The following is a 19,279-nucleotide window of genomic DNA, read 5'->3' on the forward strand; positions in this document are numbered from 1 at the left end:
CAAGTCCCCTCTTTCCATGCTTCGAGAAGCAGTGGTGAGTGAAAGCACACACAGATCTAGCTATGCACATGGCTTCTGACGATTCTTGTTCGGTGCAAAGCAGTGAATAGAGAAAGGCCGGTTCATACACTTTCAGCACAACTGGTTATAACGTCCAGACTTGAGGAGACTGCAGAATGGTTCTGTCTTCATAGATGGGTGGTAGTAGCAGTTGCCTGAATGCAGCGTTAAGCAGTTAGGAGGATTCCCGGAGGAGAAGGCTATCAATGGCCTCTAGTCCTGATGGCGATGTGCTCCCTTCAGTATCGGAGGCACTATGCCTGTGTACACCAGTTGCTGGGGAATATGGGCGGGAGGGTGCTGTTGCACTCATGTCCTGCTTGTGGGTTTCCCGTGGGCAGCTGGTTGGTCACTCTGGGAACAGAATGCTGGACTAGATGGAGCCTTGGTCTGATCCAGCAGGGCTCTTCTGATGTTCTTAGCCCAGAGTTTACAGCGTCCCCCTCAATCTACTTTTAAGATTTTCCGCCACGTTTTGCATTGCGGAGGGACCACTCCGCCATGCACAGGGAGCTCCCAAGTCAAGAAAGGAGACTATTCTCAGTTTGGCATGCAAATCAACTTTGCATGCGTGGTGCTGGCCCGGAACCTGAATCCAATGGGCAGCCTGCTGGCAAGGAAGCACCATTTGCTCACTGGAGTGCATGCAGAGTAGGGATGGCTGAGAATTTTGTTTCAGTTGGGTTTTGATAAGAATTTTCTGAAATTTGCAAAATTCTCTGTATTCGGGACAACCTTCACCAAGGTTGGCCGTAGAATCCCTGTCCAAATGTCTGGAGACGGTGAGTGGCTGGATGGGGCGGAATAAACTGAAGCTGAACCCTGACAAGAGTCACAAGACCGAGGTACTTTTGGTGGGAGGCAAGAGGAGGCTGGGGGATGTTGACCTGGTGTTGAATGGGGTACGGCTACCCTTGAAAGACCAGGTCCACAGCCTGGGGGTCATTTTGGACTCCCAGCTGTCCATGGAGGCTCAGGTGTCAGCTGTGAGCCGGACAGCGCTGTATCAACTCCATCTGATATGGCGGCTGTGCCCCTTCCTTCCCGACCATCTGCTCCTATCGGTAGTACGTGCCCTGGTCTCCTCTTGTTTAGACTACTGTAATGCGCTCTACGTGGCATTACCCCTGAAGACGGTTCGGAAGCTGCAGCTGGTACAGAATGCAGCGGCTCGCCTGATCAAAGGCAGCCACCGGCAAGATCGCATTACTCCAGTGCTGAAGGAGTTGCACTGGTTACCAGTTGTTTTCCAGGCCAAATTCAAGGTGTTGGGTTTGACCTTTAAAACCCTATATGGTTCTGGCCCAGCCTATCTTAAGGAGAGCCTCCAGCAACACCACACAGGCCGCTTAACAAGATCAGCCTCGGATGGCCTTCTCTCTGTCCCATCAGCCAGGACAGCTAGACTGGTGGGGACGAGGGAGAGGGCCTTTTCTGTGGTGGCCCCCACTCTGTGGAACTCCCTCCCTAGGGAACTCCGCCATGCCCCCTCTTTAATGAGCTTCCACTGTGCATTAAAAATGTGGTTGTTCAGGCGGGCATTTGGGGTGGGTTAGGGTATTTTAGAAAATGTTTTTATTGTAGAATTTTATTGTTTTAAACTGTTTTATTATATGTTGTACATCGCCCAGAGTGGCTGGGTGACCAGCCAGATGGGCGATTAATAAATTTAATAAATAATTTAATAAAGAAAAGAACTTGAGATTTAAAAAACAGAAGGTGGGGAAAACTGAAATGGCCAGATTCGTCCATCCAGGTCCAGCGATTGGAGTGCTTAGCTCATTAAAGTCTGGGTTTGAACCCCTCTGTATTCAACCATGTGAGTGCTGAATTGGGGTTGCCACCTCTTTTTCTCTGATAAGCGCCTCATCTTGAAGGGGACAGGTACATCATAGACCTCCTCATGCTGAGAATTGCTGTACCTATTGAATTTAGCTAGTGCAGATGGGTAAGCATTTCGGCTCTTAATAAAATACCAATTATTATTATTTATTACATTTATATCCCGCCTTTTTTCCTCTTTGAGGAACCCAAGGTGGCATACATAATCCTCCTCTCCATTTTAGCCTCACAACAACAACCCTGTGAGGTAGGTTGGGCTGAGAGTCTGTGACAGGCCCAAAGTCACCCAGTGAGCTTCCATGGCCGAGTGGGGACTAGAACCCAGATCTCCTGGCTCCCAGTCCAGCACTCTAGCCACTACACCATGCTGGCTACCAAAAATCGCAAAGTTCTTCCTATTCTGGAGAGAAAGAATTTGAGCTTTAAAAATCCAAAAATAGACAGTTTCTTGCCCTTTAATATTAACTCAGAATCTGCTGGCTGAGGCAAGATGCTCTACCCTGCCCAGTGTTATGGCTGGCCCTGTTGTAAAAGTCAAGAAATACGTTTTACCATAAAAATTCTTTCGATGGAGCTCTAGAAGATGATGGTTTTCTCTCAGGTGCTGGAAAGCCTTTGCTGCTTCTGTCACCACGGAACTTCACTTCATCCCATTTCTCCAGCTGTGCCTGAATATTGACTGAGAAGGAGAAAAGGGAAATGAGACCTTGCAAGGAAACTGTGGCTCAGAAATATATTCCTTTCCCTCTAAAACCAAGCAAAGGTGGAGAGGAAACACTTCTGATAGCTATAAAACCCAACTGGTCCAAACTGTACAGTGTTGTTGTTATAATGTGGTGTTACAGCTGTCACCAGGGAAAGTGTTTGAGAACCAGCCATACATTTGCATGTAGGGAGGAGGCTGAAGAAGCCTCTTGCAGGAGACAGATCTAGAGCATCAGGGGCTACCACAGAAAAGGCTCTGCTCCTTGTAGACTCTACGACATAGTGACTAATCAACTGGAGGTGGCAAGTAGGACCACCTCAGAATATCTTAAATGCCACCCCCACATCTCCACATTACTGTTAGCAGGAAAATACATCAACCATGGCCTTTAGGTAAGGATCCTTGGCATGATAACAGGTGTTAGAAAAACACCCGTATCTTTATATTCATTTTCCAAGAGGTAAGCACCCTCAGTATTTGGGTGCTCCCCAAGCTCACCTCCTGGTTCAAGCCCTGGTAGTCAAGCAAGACCTCCAAGTCCTGATAAAAATAAGGGAGTCAGAAGAGCAGAGCAAGCAGGGCTGATTGTTGGCTCATAGGCAGTAATAAGAGATGGTAAGTACCTAAATCCAATGATGACTTCTCAGGTCCTCTGAGAGGCTGTATTTTCTGTTCAGCATCCACACTGATAAGGTCTGGATTGTCTGCCTTCTTTCTGTGGGTTGAGGCCTTTAAGCCTTCCCCTCTTGAGGAGTTCTCCAGCTTTTTCGCTTTGCTTTGGGCTTGAGAAACAGGTTCACTCAGGTCCAAGAGATCCAACCCTGTTGACAAAACTATCACAGACCCAACATGATAAAAAAAGAAGTCTTAATAACTCACTCACATTTGACATTGCTCTGTAGTATTTCCAATGTTTTAAGAAGAAACTGGTTGAATTCTGTTACGTTTAAGCGTAAATCATACTCTCAAACTTTGTCAAAATGAGAGCCCAACTAGATGTGACATGGGGTGGGGGGAGATCCATGATTTTTGTAACTTTTTGTAGTTTGTGTTTTAATTTATTGTACACCGCTCTGATATCTCCCAATGTAGAGTGGTTTTTAAAAATTCTATAACAAACAAAAAAATAAATAAATCATCTCCAACTTCAGTAGTATTTGCACTGGGGCTGTGGTGTGTGAGGGAACAGGGTTTAACCCTTTCCTCTACACTGTGGCCCTGATCTAAATTGCACCACCACCCCAAATAGTTTATATTAATTAAAGAGCAGAAAGCATGCAAACACAATATGGGTGTGTTTATATTTCCCCTTCACAGGCAATAGCATCTCCAGGGCGATGATTTGCATCAGGGAAGCAGCTGGGGAGGGGGGTGTTAAATGTCCTTCCATACCTGTTGATCCAAATCAACCACTCTTCTGGCCACTTTTAGAGGAAAACAAGAAAAAAATGTGAACTTCCATAAGTATAACGAAGGGTCAAACCATGTATTCTGCAAAATCATGTGGTATAGCCCTCCTGGGACTGTCTCGGTGTAGTGGGGGAGGGATTGCGGGGGGGGGGGTTGTTGTTTCACATAGCAGAAACATTCAAAATTGTAATCCCCCATCTGTAGTCTGAAGTGGTACAATTCATGCAGTTTCTACCATATGCTTTTTTTTCCCTGTACATTTGCTCTGGATAATAGGCAGAGGACTCAGGATCTGGTGATGGTGGAAAGGGGCAGGTATGCAGCCACCATCGATATCAATTCTTCATCTATATTATCAAAAGTGTTCGCTCCAGAATTTTTGGACCCAAGGGCAACACACCCGCAGTGGGTCCTCCTCCCTGCCCAGTTCCTTGCCACCACTGCCCATTCATTTACTCTCTCCTTATGGACCCAATCCATACTACTTCCCAGAAGGAGAGGATGACCTGGGCTGCACGACACAAGGTTGGTTAATAAGCCACGATGGCTGTTAACCACCCAGCAGGTATTGGTCACACGCCGGCTGGATTTACATAATTACCCCTCACTGGCATGGCTTGTTGTAACATCCAAACTCGGCGAGGGGTGGTGGTGGTTAACAAACCATGCAGCAGCCCTAGAACAGGCCATGGGTTCTGGGTGGTTTGTTAACCACCCCACCCACCCACCACTGCCAGGTTCAGACATCACAGCAAGCCGTGCCAGGGAGGGGTAATTTTGCAAATCTGGCCGGCATGTGACCGACACCCACAGGGTGGTTAACCACCGGTGTGTTGTCTGAACTGGCCTGACGCAAGTGGAGGCTGCTGCCCCTCCTCCTTGCTTTATTTATTACATTTCTATACTGCCCATTAGCCAAAGCTCTCTGGGCAGTTCACAAAACAAAACTTAAAACCATAAAATACAGTAACATAGTCAAACATAATATAAACCCATAAGTTTAAAACAGAATAAAACCAAAGTAGGAACCAAGATAAAAGCCAGAAGAAGTGCAAAGATCCAAAAACTTTTTTTTAAAAAAAACCCTGAAGTATTAAAAAGCCATAATAAAATAAAAAGATCTTCACCTGGGACTGAAAAGACCACAGTGAAGGCACCAGGCACGCCTCTCTGGAGAGGGCATTCTACAGTTGGGATGCCACCACTGAAAAGGCCCTCTCCTTAGTAGCCACCTGCCTCACCTCCTTTCTCTTGCCACTGTTCAAATCCTTGGAGAGCACAGGTGAACAGGCAGCAACAGCAAGTCGGAGAAGGAAGAGCTGGACCAAGGCGGGAGGTCAACAGTGTTGTCTGGAGGTCAACAGTGAAACCCCTGTTAGGGTGTGGGCCTCAAGCATGTGCCCAATGATGCCGACCCCAACCCCAGCCATGACTATCAAACAATTTCCCTTGTAGGCAGTTTGTAATTTCATATCAAAGATTAGCAGGGAAGTGAATGAATTCTAAAATAAATTGGAAAACTTCAGTGTAAAGGTTTAGGAAGACTCAAAGGTTCATGAAAAACCATTTCTTAGTCTCCAAACGAAAACAAAAAGCATTGTGACCATTATGTGTAATTAAATCTTTCATTTCACGCATATTATTTTAGTGGTGTGTGCGCATTAATTAGGGATGCCGGTATAGATAATCAGCCAGTACTAATGACAGAATTAGTAAATCTAGCCACTTTAATTGATGCACATTTTTATCTTGAATTTTGCTTTCACTTTCTCTGGGATTCTTTTATATATGTATTTTTGAATTAAAAGAAAATACCCAGCTGGAAATCTTTGGGCATAATCCAAAGCCAAATTTAAGCACCCCTAACTCCCAGTGATTCTAATGGAAGGGTTTAAAGTGTGTGGTTAACCTTGCTATCAAAATCAACGACACCCACAAGGGCTTACCTTTGGCTGGCCATTCTGTTGGACATTTAAGGGCATAATTGGCATGAGACAATTTTCATTGTGTTTGTCATGGTGCATACGCTGGGGGCAGAACCTCTTTCACCTGACAGCCATTGGAGAATTTCTCAAGGGATTCATTCCAGTGGTGGGTGAGGCCAAAGGTGAAAGGGGCAGGACCACCCCCACCCCCCAGCATACTGTAGTTTAAATCTCTTACGGCCAGTAACTGGGACTTAGGAGAGGCATTACAACCTTTTAGATTGGGGGAAAATGCACAGAAACTGGAAACCACCAAACTATCAGTAGTTGGGGGAAAGTAGTTGGGGTCAGGGGAAGGGGTGCGGCTTTCTCAGGAACCCAGGAGGGCCAGATTGGGACCTCTGGAGGGCCGGATTTGGCCCCGAAGCCTGAGGTACTGTATCCTTGGGGTATACCTCTAGTAGAATGTGCAGCTCAGAACGAGCATGGAGCCCTTCATTTTGTGGATTCCAATGCCCCAATTCCATTAAAATCACTGGGAATTAAGAGTGCTTAAATTTGGCTTTGGATTATGCCCAAAGATTTCTGGCTGGGTGTTTTCTTTTAATTCAGAAAATGTATAAAACAATCCCAGAGAATGTGAGAGCAAAATATAAGATAAAAATGTTGTGCATCAGTTCAAACTGCTAGATTCACTGATTCTGTCATTAGTGCCGGCTGATTATCTATACCTGCATCCCTAATTAATGCACACATACCCCTAAAACAATATGCATAAAATGGAAGATTTAATGATGCATAATGGTCACAATGCTTTTTGTTTTCATTTGGAGTCTAAGAAATGGTTTTTCATGAATCTTTGAGTCTTCCTAACTCTTTACACTGATGCTTTCCAATTCATTTAAAAATTCATTTACTTCCCTGCTAATCTTTGATTAGCTGGGGGAAGGGGCGTGGCCTTGTCAGGAACCCAGGAGGGCCACACTGGGACCTCCGGAGGGCCGGGTTTGGCCCTGAAGCCTGAGCTTCTGTATCCTTGGGGTATACCTCTAGTAGAATGTGCAGCTCACGAGCATGGAGCCCTTCCCTACATGTGCCGCACATTCATTTTGTGGATCCCAATGCCCCAGTCCAACAAGGGGAATCTGAGCAGGTGCAGGCGATGTGGATGCAGCCGTGCACAAGCACCCACACTGCAATGCTCATCTGGGTCCCATGCAACCAGTTGGATGTATCTTTTGAGGCAGGTGGGGATTTGCATCTCTCATATCTTGATCTTGAGATACAGTGCCATTAGTTGTTGCACCTGAGCATGACTAGAGCTGGATCAGGGTCTATTTCTGCAATCTTAAGCACATTTACTGGGTATCACATGTTTACTTCTTTCTATGTAAACATACATAGGATCAGTCTTCAAGTGTAGTAACATATAAAGATGTATGAATCCTACAAATGATGTTTCTTAGCACCAAGGACAGTGATTTGGACAGACTATTGCAACTTCTTCCACTCTGGCCATTGCTCTACTTTTGGCATTGCTCCATCACCATTTTGTCCATCTTTATCAGGGTACCTTTAAAACTGAGACTTCCCCCTTGTTTTAAACACCCGCTCCAGTGTGTGTGTGTGTGCGTGTGTAATTCTGAGGGAAAAACAGGTGGGGGAAGGTTTAATCCTCCCCTCTTGGTGCACGCTGGTCCCAATCCAAATAGGGGCCATGCACAGTTATGCTAAAGTAAATACAATTACGCTCAGCAACACACTAAGTAATTAATGTAACATGTAGTTTGGCCCTTAATAAAGGTATGTATAATACCTATGTGGGACGTGATATTGACATGCAAGTCATTATTTGAATATTTCAATCCTATGCACAATTACTGGGGGCTAAGCCTACTTCTACTTCCAATGCATATTTACTTCTGAGTAGACATGCTTCTGATTGCACTCTAGCAGCAACAATGACACAGGACTTAAGATCTGTGTAGATAGAAACCACTGATGTTATTTCCTCACTCCCTTGGCTCCAGTGTCATTCCGATAAATGAGGTTGCATGCTATTCTTTTGGGTGACATTTGGAGGCTGCTACCCTAACGGCTTTGCGACAAGTTTATTTCCACCCTGTTCAACTTTAAAGTGTCTGAAACATCTGTGGCAGTGTGGCTTAGCCATCTTGGCATATACATGGCTCACAAGAGGATTTCGACAAGCTCATGAAAGGCACTGACAATTATTAAGTAGAAAAGAGGATATAAAGGTCATCTTCAAGACATCCCCAAAACCTCTGGGGCTGTTAGAAAAAAACTGGGAGTGACTGACAGAGGATGGAGGAAGATATAACGTTTTATGGCATCTCCTTTTTTTGGTCATAAACCAGATACTGGGCTGGATGGATCACCAGTGTGTCAGCTCAAGCTGTGACAACGGGATTCTTAGATTTCAGGGTAATTTTTTATATTGGCTATGTATCAAAAATACAAGTGTCTATTTCTCCAGTGATGGCCACGAGGGCAGGTTAATTAATCATGCCCTAACATCATGCAAATAAGCTTCTGTTACTGATGCTGCCTAAACATCTTTATTTGTTCAATTCAGTAAATACCTATGAACATAAGAAGGGCCATGCTGGACTAGGAAGATCAAAGGCCTATCTAGTCCAATATTCTGTTCACACAATGGCCAGCCAGATGCCCATGGGAAGCGCAAACAGGACATCAGCCTACAAGCAGCACTCCCACTCCTGTTCCCAGCAACTGGCATAAGGGGCGTGCTGCCCCTGATACTGGAGGTAAAATATATAGTCATCATGACTAGTAGCCATTGATAGCCTTATCCTCAATGAATTTGTCAAATTCCCTTTTAAAGCCATGCAAGTTGGTGGTCATCACTACATCTTGTGGTAACCAATTCCATAACGTAACTATGTGCTGTGTGATGGCCCTTCCTTTCATCTGTCCTGAATCTCTCACCACTCAGCTTCAGGGGATGACCCCATTGGGCTCTAGCACTTTCTCCACGCCATGCATAATTTTATAAACCTCTGTCTCAACTGATCAAAGGGAGAGGGGCCATAGCTCAATTGTAGAAGGTCCCAGGTTCAGTCCCTGGCATCTGCAGTTCAAAGGTAGTGGGTAACATGAAAGACTTCTGCCAGGGGGGACACTGCCAATCAGAGCAGACAATACCTGGCTAGATGAGCAAATAGTCTGGCATGTTATAAGGCAGCCTCCTTATAAAAGTTTCTACCACACTGAGCTAAATGAAAATCAAAGCATTTCCTGAGGAGCACAGAGAGCTTACGTTATACCGAGTCAGACTATTGGTGCATTTAGCTGAATATCGTATACATTGATTGGCAGTGGCTTTCCAGGGTTTCAAACAGGGGTCTTTCCCAACCTTCCATGGAAATACTGGGAACTAAGTGTGGAAATTGAGCAATGGCCTTGAGTGCCATTAGCCAAACTGAGTGCCACTTCTCATGGCAGAAAACAAAACAATCAATACACAAATTCAACCTAGGACTTTCTGCAATCAAAGTATGTACACTGCAACTAAGCAGAGCCTGGCCCTACCATTAGGCAGAGTGAGGCAGTCACCTCAGGCAGCAGATGCTGGGCAGTGGCAGCAAGGTATTAGAGGACAGACCTGTGTGCCAGATTCATCTGCCAGCCCAGTCAGCTTTTGTACATGGAATTGTTCTTTGGTTCAAAATGGAAGAAAAATGTCTTGGGCCAGCCCTGCCCTGCCCTTCCCTCTTCTAGAAGTGACTCTGCTGGCCAATAATATGGTAGCCTTCCCCAGCCTGGCCCTGACTTATTGTATAGGAGCTTAAGTTAAGCAGCCCTATGTCAGTGTGCTGACTGTGCAGTCCTCAAAGTTGCTGCTACTTCCCCTGTGGCTACTTTGAATTCTTGAAAGCAGCAGTGCTTTTTACTTAGCATAAGAGCTGCCTTCCTACGTAGGACAAATGATGCATTCAGCCCAGAATCAAAGAGTCACCAATTAAAGCTCTTCCAGGAGTGGGAAATGGCACAAAACTCTAATACTTAAAGACATCCTAAGGATGATAACTAGCCCCTCAACTGATGTGCCCAACCATTTTGCTAAAAGCCATTGAAATTCCTATCCATAGCACATTTATCTCCAGTCCTTTTTTCTTTTTCTTTTTTTAGGCCAGTTGAATTGCATGCTAGTGGGTTTCCAAAATCTCTGGAAATAAGGCTACATTTTTAATGCGGAGACTTTACATCACTGGGGGAGAAGGTAGCTGGTCAGTGGCACTGGAAGGATGAACTGATGGGTACTAGGAAGCTGGCAAAACAAAACGTTGGGCAGCAGTGGACATACTAAGTAAATAAATACCTGGAAATGAGAAGATTAGGTCAAGATAAAAATGGAAGTGAGGAAGATACAGGTAAATGGGGACTATGGTGGAAGGATGGGAGTCAGGATACAGGCGGAGAAGAAAGAGAGCTTAAAGTAGGTCCAAAGGATGCTATGCAACGGCCTCATTTCCCCTCTGCTGGGGCAGCTTGACCAGCAATTAAGCCATGATATCCCACCCCCATGTTTTCCTTTACAAAAAATCTGCATGGCTTTTTATTAGGATTTTGCTGGATAGTCATAACTATATAGTAAGGGCAATATTCAATACTGCTGCTGTGCCTTTGTTAGTTCTGTTGCACCTGTAGGACCCACCCCTAGTGCAACTGAAACTAATGCTTCCTATAGCAACCACAGAAATGAGTACAAATGATAATTTACGGAACCGGACAGGTCATAGAATCATAGAACAGTAGGGTTGGAAGGGGCCTACAAGACCATCGAGTCCAACCCCCTGCTCAATGCAGGAATCCAAGTCAGAGCATCCCTGACAGACGGCTGTCCAGCCTCGTCTTGAATGCCTCCAGTGTGGGAGAGCCTACCACCTCCCTAGGTAATTGGTTCCATTGCTCCCTTTGGTGACCTCTGCTGATCTGCCCAGTTCCAGAAATAAGTGTATCTGTTTATTTCTGGGGTTGTTTAGGAAGCACTAGTTTCTGTTGTGCCAGCAGTGGGCCCTGCTAGCATGTGGGCAGCATTAGATACTGCCCTAAGGGGGCTTCTGAAGGACGGTGGGTCAGGGAAACAGTGGAATGTTGGACAACATTTGAGAATTACTTTGCATGGGAATGAAAGCAGCAGAAAATTCCATTACCTGCTGTATTTGACGTCACAGGTTGTGCAATAGCTTCTGATTTGGTTTCGCAAAGGAAGTCGTCGATAGAGGGGCTCAGGAGAGGTCTGCTTTCTTGTTGCTCATTCACCAGCTAGTGACAGAGAAGCAAAAGGAGAGGTCTGTGTGTGTTCACGTGCATGAGTCAAATGTCTTAAATATGCTTAAGAATGTTTTTAAAAACACAAAACAAAATGGAGATAGCCATTGAGTGTGAGGCAGCAAATGAAAATAAGATGCTGTCAGGCAATACCTACACTCAACTTTAGATTTCAGCGTTGCATGATATTTTTCTTTTTTGGAGGATAGAATTAGATTCAGACTTCAAAAGGCATGCCTTACATGATTTGGGGATTGAATGAATCCATGTTTAGTGTGATGTTTTGGTAGCTAGCAGATACTTTTGCCTCTTCGTATTTATTTATTATGTACTGCCTGGTGACTAGTCAGTCAGGGTTGTAACCAGGGATGTCAGAGAAATCCTCAGTGGAATCAAATGAGTTCATATTTCTATGAATCCAACCAGTGGATTCCATAACAGACCAGCTTTTCCCGAGTTGCACAGATTCCGTGGACTTGTGGACTGGTTTTTTACTTTCCAGAATTTTACACAAATTTCATTGTAGAAAAATACATAAAATAAAAAAATACCAGCCGAAAATGCACATTTTCCCCATAGGCTAAAGCATGAAAATGCACATTTTGGAGGAATTTGCGCATTTTCACAAGTGCAAATTTGCTCAAATTTGGGAAATCGGAAAAAAATCCAATTCCGTCAATGAGCAGACAATGGAACGAAAAGCATCTGACAATCTGCAAAATGCAGACAGAATGGATTTTACAAAATCCATACATCCCTAGTTGTAACATGCCCTTGGATCTAGACCAGTCTTCCCCAACCTGGTGCCCTCCAGGCATGTTGGACTGCAACTCCCATCATTTCCAGATATGATGGGATTTGCAGTCCAACACACCTGAAGGGCACCTTGTTGGTGAAGGCTGGTCTAGATGGAGAGAGAAGCTTCAGAAAGTCTTCCAACTCAGGCTGGAAGAGGCAGAAGATACAAGGCAAGAGACGTTCTGGCAGGTTTTCCCTGCACTGGTACAATTTGGCTGTCCAAATGCTTAACTGGAAGCAATCTAATTTGGACTTTGAGAACATTTGGAGAAGTCCAAGAGATCAGCTAATGGGCAGCAATGCAGATGGTGGGCGGCTAATCTGACTAATGGCTGGAGGGACTGTGGAGGGCAAACCGAACCCCATGGACAAGGACACAAACCTGAACAGAACAATCCAACAAAGGGCTCTGGATGCAATCCACATGTGGCCAATAATCCTGCAGAGGAAAAAAAATCCCAATGCATGTGTACCCTGACAAAGAGTTGATCTTCGCTGTTGGCTTTGACAGTTGACAGCCCATCTTCTGATTCAGGCTTTCCCAACTTTGGGTCCCCAAATGTCATTGGATGACAATTTCCATTATCTCCAGCCAGCATGGTCAATGGCCAGGGATGATGGGAGTTTTAGGCCAATAATATCTGTGCATCCAAAATTGGAAAAGGTTGCTCTATTTGGTGGGTGGGGGCTGATTCCAGATACCCTTATTCTCCCCACTCAAACCTGTGGAGGATCAGTTTTCGGAAATCCTTTCCCAAGGTTATGGACTGCATGAGTAGAACGTGCACAGTTTCTTGCACAGGAATTATGCATATATGCTGCCATTAACAGTAAAGGTTCTGAGTCCAGTGGTGGAATTCCCACTAGCCTGAGGCTATTCCTGAATTTACATCCTACATCCAACTGACAACTGGCATATCCTGCTTGCATGGTCCCATTGGAAAATGTACTTTTTCAGCTTCTTCTTGTTTTCTCCTTTCTTTCATCCTACTTTTGTCTTCCTCTCTGTCCCCCATGTATGTTTTTCCTTCACGTACTGATAATTGCATAATTAGGTAAAACTATAAATATACGTCATGCCTATCCATCCATCTTGGAAAGGTGTTCCACAAATAGATGCAGCCAGTCCACTAGTAATATACACCTGGATGATCAGAGATGGATGGCACAGCTTTTGGCTTCTTAAAGGAAGACTATATTCAAGTTGTGGGAAAGATACATTTGATCCAACAGAAGACTGTTCTGTTTCTTCTTGGTTATATCTACACCACAGTATGAAACAGGTTGAAGAAATTGTTCATGCTTCTTCTCAAGGAACCCTAGGAGCTGTAGTTCTGTGAGGGGGGCTAGAGATGACTAATAGAAAATTCTCAGCACCGTCACCGAACTACAATTACCATGATCCTTTGGGAGAGTTTAAAATGGTATAAGATCAATGCATGTTAGTAGTGCCAAAATGATCTATCAAATAGAGAGAGCAGGGGCGGACAGACTTTAGGCTTTCAGGATCTGCTTTGATGGGTTTTTTAAAAACAAAAACCTCAAGGTCCACCATCTAGTGCCCTGTGCAAAATACAGGCTCAGGGCAGACATACACCAAGCAGAATTAAGGAACAGGGTGCCTCTGAACGTATGGCTCAGATCAAGGATATGTTTTTGGTGTCAGCACCGAACTCATAGTCCTTTCACACCAAAATCCACTTCTGTTCCTATCCGTCCCCCAGCTTTCTTAATTTCAGCTGCCAAATTTAGAGGGTGGAGGGAAAGCTTTGTTGTTGTTGTTGCTAAAGTATTGGGAGTCAGAGGCCCTTGCCGATCCATGGCAAATCACCCAGAGATCTACCGATAGATCCCGATCTACCATGTGCGCTGCCCTGATATAGAGCACAGCTTAAGATTACTATTGGCTTTCAGGAGAGAGCCTCACATAAACCACTCAAGTGCAATGACATACAGTTTCCAAAACCCTTGAAGCCACTGTGGTGCTTCTTTTTGCTGGACCTTTGCTGGTGGAAGGGGAGGAAGACAAGCATCTTCAGCAACTCTTTCAAAGTCAAACTTTATTTCTTGGACACACACCTACTTGGACATAGAGGATGTGCCTGTCACTCAGACAGGTGACCAACCAGAGAGGCCAGGTGGTGGGATAAAGGAAGAGGAGGGAAGCTCCAAGTATGAATACAGAAAGAGGGTCTGGTCTACTTTTGGAGGATAGGGTAGTGACTGTTTTGAAGGGCTGGATTGTACACCTATGTGCTGATCCAGCACCTCCAGTGTCTATGCAAGAGTCTGGAAGAATACGGTGGTCCATGCGAGCAGTGGCTGCATCTCTCACTTCAGTGTCAGGAAATGCTCTGCGCATATAAAGATTATGTCTGCAAGTACACTGAAACGAACACTGCAGTCCCTTATGCGCATGAAGCTACATGCCCATATTGGACACCCTGACGTGGTCACAGAGTTTAATGAGGGCCTCTCAACCTACTTAAATGTTTCCATTGATTTGTTGACTTCATTTTCCATTTGTTATTCAACCCATTAACTGAGTAAAATCAATGAATGGCTGTTGAGGCTATATAATTAAGATAACCATTTCCTCTCATGAAATAATACAACCAGATAATGTATTGTTTGGCAAGACCACATTAAACAAATTTGTTGGCCTGTATCCGATCAGGGGCAGCTCCCCATTATTTTTTAAATGCACTTAAAAAAAAAAAAACTGCAGTTAATGAATTAATTGATCATGCTAATGGTGTGACAGCAACTGCAGCTCCTACTTTATCAGCGGCTTCTTCAACATTCTGCAATTTCAAAAAAGTTTTTAAAAATTCTGAGTTTTAAAAAATGTGTTCCAAGAATGTGGGAGGGCCCCCTGATTTAGTTTTACTGTGGAATTAACTGAATAGTATAAATTTGGGGTAGGAAATAAAGGCTTGGAAAGTGAATGGATAAAGATCCTCAAGAGGGCTTGTTGGAGGGTATCATAGAATCAAAGCGTTGGAAAGGATCTTAAAGTTCATCTAATCCAACCCCTGCTCAATTCAGGATTAGCAATGCGGGATGCAACTACAGCAGATGTGGGCAACCTCTGGTCCACATGCAGCTTTTGGGTTCCTCCCTGTTGCTGCCCTAGCAACCCCCTGAATTCCCACCAGATGTTTCCCATCACAATGGGGTAGACTGGTGTGTGGGGAGAAGATGGTTAAAACTCACCAGTCCACATGTCATCCTCCCCATGTAAATCACACTCCCCCCTGCAGCCTGCCAAACAGCTGTTTGGAAGGCTGGGGAAAGTGCAATTTACATTGGGAGAACTATGTTGCCTGACTATAGAGTGTGCCAGGAAGAGTACAGAGCAGACACTGTCTCTGGCATGGTCCATGGTCTGCTCTCTGGTACTGGATGCTAGGGCATCTTCTAGCAGATGCTCTGGAAGCTACACTCAAGAGAATTGACCAAGAGTGTCTACATGGTGTGCTCTATGGTTGGGCACCTATGTTCTCTTTAGAACAATTGCACTCCCTCCATCCCAGCTATTTGGCAGGATGGAGAAGCACAACTGTGGTGTGTGCACGTGTGTTGTGAGAGTGATGTGTGTTTGTGGAGGAGACAGAGAATGAGTGTGTGTGTGTGTGTGTGTGCACGTATGAAACTGAGTGGAGGCAAGATTGTGTGTGTGTTTGTAGGGGGGGAGGATTGTGTGTGTGTGTGTGTGTGTGTGTGTGTGTCTGAGTGGGGTTGGGAGAGGATGTCTGTCTCTGTGTGGCTGTATATGAGGGGGAGGGATTTGTGTGTGCATGTGTGAAGGGTGCCTGTATGTGCATGTGTGTGCGAGGGAGAAGTGTTTGTGTATGTGTAAAAATGGGTGTCCCTGTGTGTTAGGTGTGCATGAGGTGTTAAGAATGAGTACTTGGCCCTGCCCACACTGGAACCACACACCAATGTGGTCCCTGAAAGATTCCTAAGCCACCAATGTGGCCCTCCACCTGAATAGGTTGCCCACTCCTGAACTGCAGTATCCTTGAGAGATGGACACACAACCTCTGCCTGAATACCTCCAGCAAAGTAGAGCCCACCACTTTCCAGGGCCCTGTTCCACTGTCAAACAGCTCTTATATTAGGCTCTATGGATGCCAGCTCAATCAACAATGTCAGCACAACCCTAAGCTGTGCACAAACAGTGTACAATTTATTTTCAGTATCCTGAATCTTTAACCTGTGCTGGTCGGTGGATGGGGATGATGAAGCGATCCCAAGAGAAATGAGCTTCTCGAAGTATCTGCCTGAGGTAAACTTCTGGTTAGCAATTGGTCATGCCAGACAATCAATCCACCTAAGCCAGGGGCAGGCAACTTTGGAAGGTCCAGGGGGCCATTGTCCTGGCCCCCTAGGGTTTCCATGGGGCGCTGGAGACACAAAAGAAATGCCAATTTTCAGCAGCAAACAAGCTAAATTTGGTTCAGCAGCGTTTTGTTGCTGATTTTTGGTGGCAAATCTGCAATATTTTTTGCTGCTGCTGCAAATTTCAGCAATGCGGCAGTGGCCACATGTAGTCTGCAGTGGGTCAAGTGTTGCCCACCCCTGACCTAAGCTGTGGTGGGCCAGACCCATTCCTACCTCCAGACATGCCATCAGACAGGCCAATCCATTGTGTCCTCTCTGTTTCCCACCCCCCAAAGGCATTTCAACAAGGGTGGATGGCAGGGAGAAGGCTGGAGGAGTTCTCAGAACTCTCTGGCTGGTGGTTCTCAAAATGACCAACCCCTAATTCAGGGTCTGCTCAAAAGATGAAGGGTGCTTTGTTTTGCTTTCAGATTCTCATAGGGATGGCAGAGAATTCCGCCACGGATCTTGGTGAGGCCGAATGCCAGTGCATTCGGCCCCCCGAAATCTGTGGCGGAACGGCCTGCCACTCCCCGCCCCACTGCGGATCCCCCCCGGGATGAGACTTACCTGGGGCGGATCTTCTGGGTGGCGGCTGCTCCGGCGGCTGGTCTTCTGACCGGCTGCCGCCACCACCATTTGTAGTCTTGGTAAAAAAAAAAAAAAGACGTGATAGGCTACGTAAATCTTTACGTAGCCTATCATGGCTGGGTGGGTTTAAAAAAACAAACAAACAAAAGATTTACGTAGGCTAAAATGGTGAATGAAAAAGGGACGCAAATAGCGCCCGCTACGCTATTTGCGTTCCCCTTTATTTTCGCCGTCATAGTCTACGTAAATATTTACGTAGATTAAGATGGCCAAAAAGAAGGAACGCAAATGGCGGCGGCCGTAGCCGCCATTTGCGTACGTGGGTTTTGTTTTTTTGTTTTTACCCAGAGCTCTCCGCGGCCGGAAATCCGGCTGTGGATGGCTCTGGCCTGGCTGGACCTGGCCGGCTGCTCCGTGGAGCTGCCGCGGAACACAGCCGGCCGTTCGAGGGTTCCGGGGGGGAGGAACGGAGCGCCTCCCCCCCCGTCGAGGATTCTGGGGGGAGGGACGGAACTCCTCCCCCCCATAAACATAATCCACGAACAGGTAAGTCACTTTCGTACATCCCTAGATTCTCAAGTCTTTTGGTACCCTCAGTCTTACATGCCAGTGAAGCAGACATCATTAACTATGCTGAGATTACCTTTATTGTTCTTGTTAGAACAAATGCAGCTACTCTTCTGGAATTTGCACATTATTCAGACCTTATCAGAATGATGTGGGATCTAGTTAGGGGGAAGCTGCAACCATACTGCAATGGTTGTACAGCCTTTGCATGTGTAGTTCCTGCATCAGCCCAGGCAACGTTACAGTTAAGTGGTCATTGTGGAACTTTAGGCAGCCCCCCTGTTCCACTCTCCTCTGCCTCCCCTCTCCTACTGAATAGACACCAGGAGGCAGGAGCTTTCATAGGCAAGTCCCTATTTCTTCCAATAACTGATCCCCAGAAAGTCATGGTGCTCGGACACCGGAAAGAACTTTCCATGTGATCTGCCCACCCTGCTATTCAAATATTACCACAGCAGAAGCAAACACCCCACACATGAGTAAGGAATGGATCCATTCCAACTGGGTGCAGTCGCTGAATCCATGACCCCCAGTTGCTTGAGGATGACTCAGGAGAGCTTGATCATTATCACCCAGATCCAGAGAAGCCGTGAATGCACGTGATGCAGGAGTTCCACTATGCACTTGCATCCACAAGGGCTTCCCCACTCCCTTTTCACGCAGGAGCAGCCCTGTGCTCATCCAAGGGTGCACAACGAGCACACAATGAGGCAATGGAGAAATTTATGAGCACAGTGCCCTTCTCTAAGCTGGAATGTCAAAGTGCAGGGGTGGGCAACATGTGAGATGCATGCTCCCCATACTTTTCTTTGCTGCCCCTGCCACCCCCAAATGGCTACCACCATGCTGCTGAATTGCCACTGAATTTTGGTGGCACACAGCAGTGTCAACAAAAAAGCTATGTTTCTGCTTTAAAACAATGTTTTAATACAAAAGCCTGCTCTGAGGCTTCAGGACCATAATTTTGCATTAAAACAAGGCATGTGCTCCCTGAATATCATGCTTTTTCCCCTTGCTGCTGTATTAAGAACGTAAGGGCCCTGCTGGATCAGACCAAGGGTCCATCTAGTCCAGCATTCTGTTCGCACAGTGGCCAACCAGCTTCCTACAGGAAACCCATAAGCAGGACACGAGTGCGACAGCACCTCCCGACCAAGTTCCCCAGCAACTGGTGTACATAGGCACACTGCCTCTGATACTGGAAGTAGTACATGGCCATCAGGATTAGTAACCATTGATAGCCTTCTCTTCCATTAATTTGTCTAACCCCCTTTTAAAGCGATCCAAATTGCTGGCCTTCACTACATCTTGTGGTAGCGAATTCCATAGTTTAACTATACGCTGTGTGAAGTACTTCCTTTCTCCCACCAATCACTTTCATGGGATAGCTCCATTGGGTTCTAGTATTATGAGGGAGAAAAATGTTGAACTGCTGAAATGTCAGCAGTGGGGGATGCCTACCCCAGTAGGGGGTAGACATTGGCCCCAGACCCTTCAAAGCTGCCCGCCTTATCCTAGAGTCTTCAGCCTGTTATCATGAGCATGAACACTGGTATTCCACACTCTTTCCTAGTTTGAGTTGGATGAAATTTTAGTTTGTTTCTGGTAAACAATTCAGACAACAGATTCACCCCTAGGATTGCCAGGTGTCCTACGTTATTAAGGACAGTCCTCTGTT

The 19,279-nt window shown here is 45.7% G+C and overlaps 1 protein-coding gene across 1 annotated transcript in view; it reads right to left on the reverse strand.

Annotated features, from left to right (window-relative positions):
* Positions 1-19,279, reverse strand: part of PEX5L (peroxisomal biogenesis factor 5 like) — a 241,238-nt gene that overhangs the window by 40,258 nt on the left and 181,701 nt on the right. The window contains exons 3-5 of the mRNA XM_084842080.1: positions 11,142-11,253; positions 3,232-3,441; positions 2,455-2,581 (exon numbers count right to left, since the gene is read on the reverse strand). Coding sequence (XP_084698206.1) covers positions 2,455-2,581; positions 3,232-3,441; positions 11,142-11,253 — 449 coding nt within the window. The remainder of the gene's footprint in view (positions 1-2,454; positions 2,582-3,231; positions 3,442-11,141; positions 11,254-19,279) is intronic.

The sequence above is a fragment of the Heloderma suspectum genome, chromosome 3 (genome assembly GCF_057233095.1).
Source record: "Heloderma suspectum isolate Gila_16-S chromosome 3, 16-S_ref, whole genome shotgun sequence".
In the NCBI taxonomy this organism is placed as follows: domain Eukaryota; kingdom Metazoa; phylum Chordata; class Lepidosauria; order Squamata; family Helodermatidae; genus Heloderma; species Heloderma suspectum.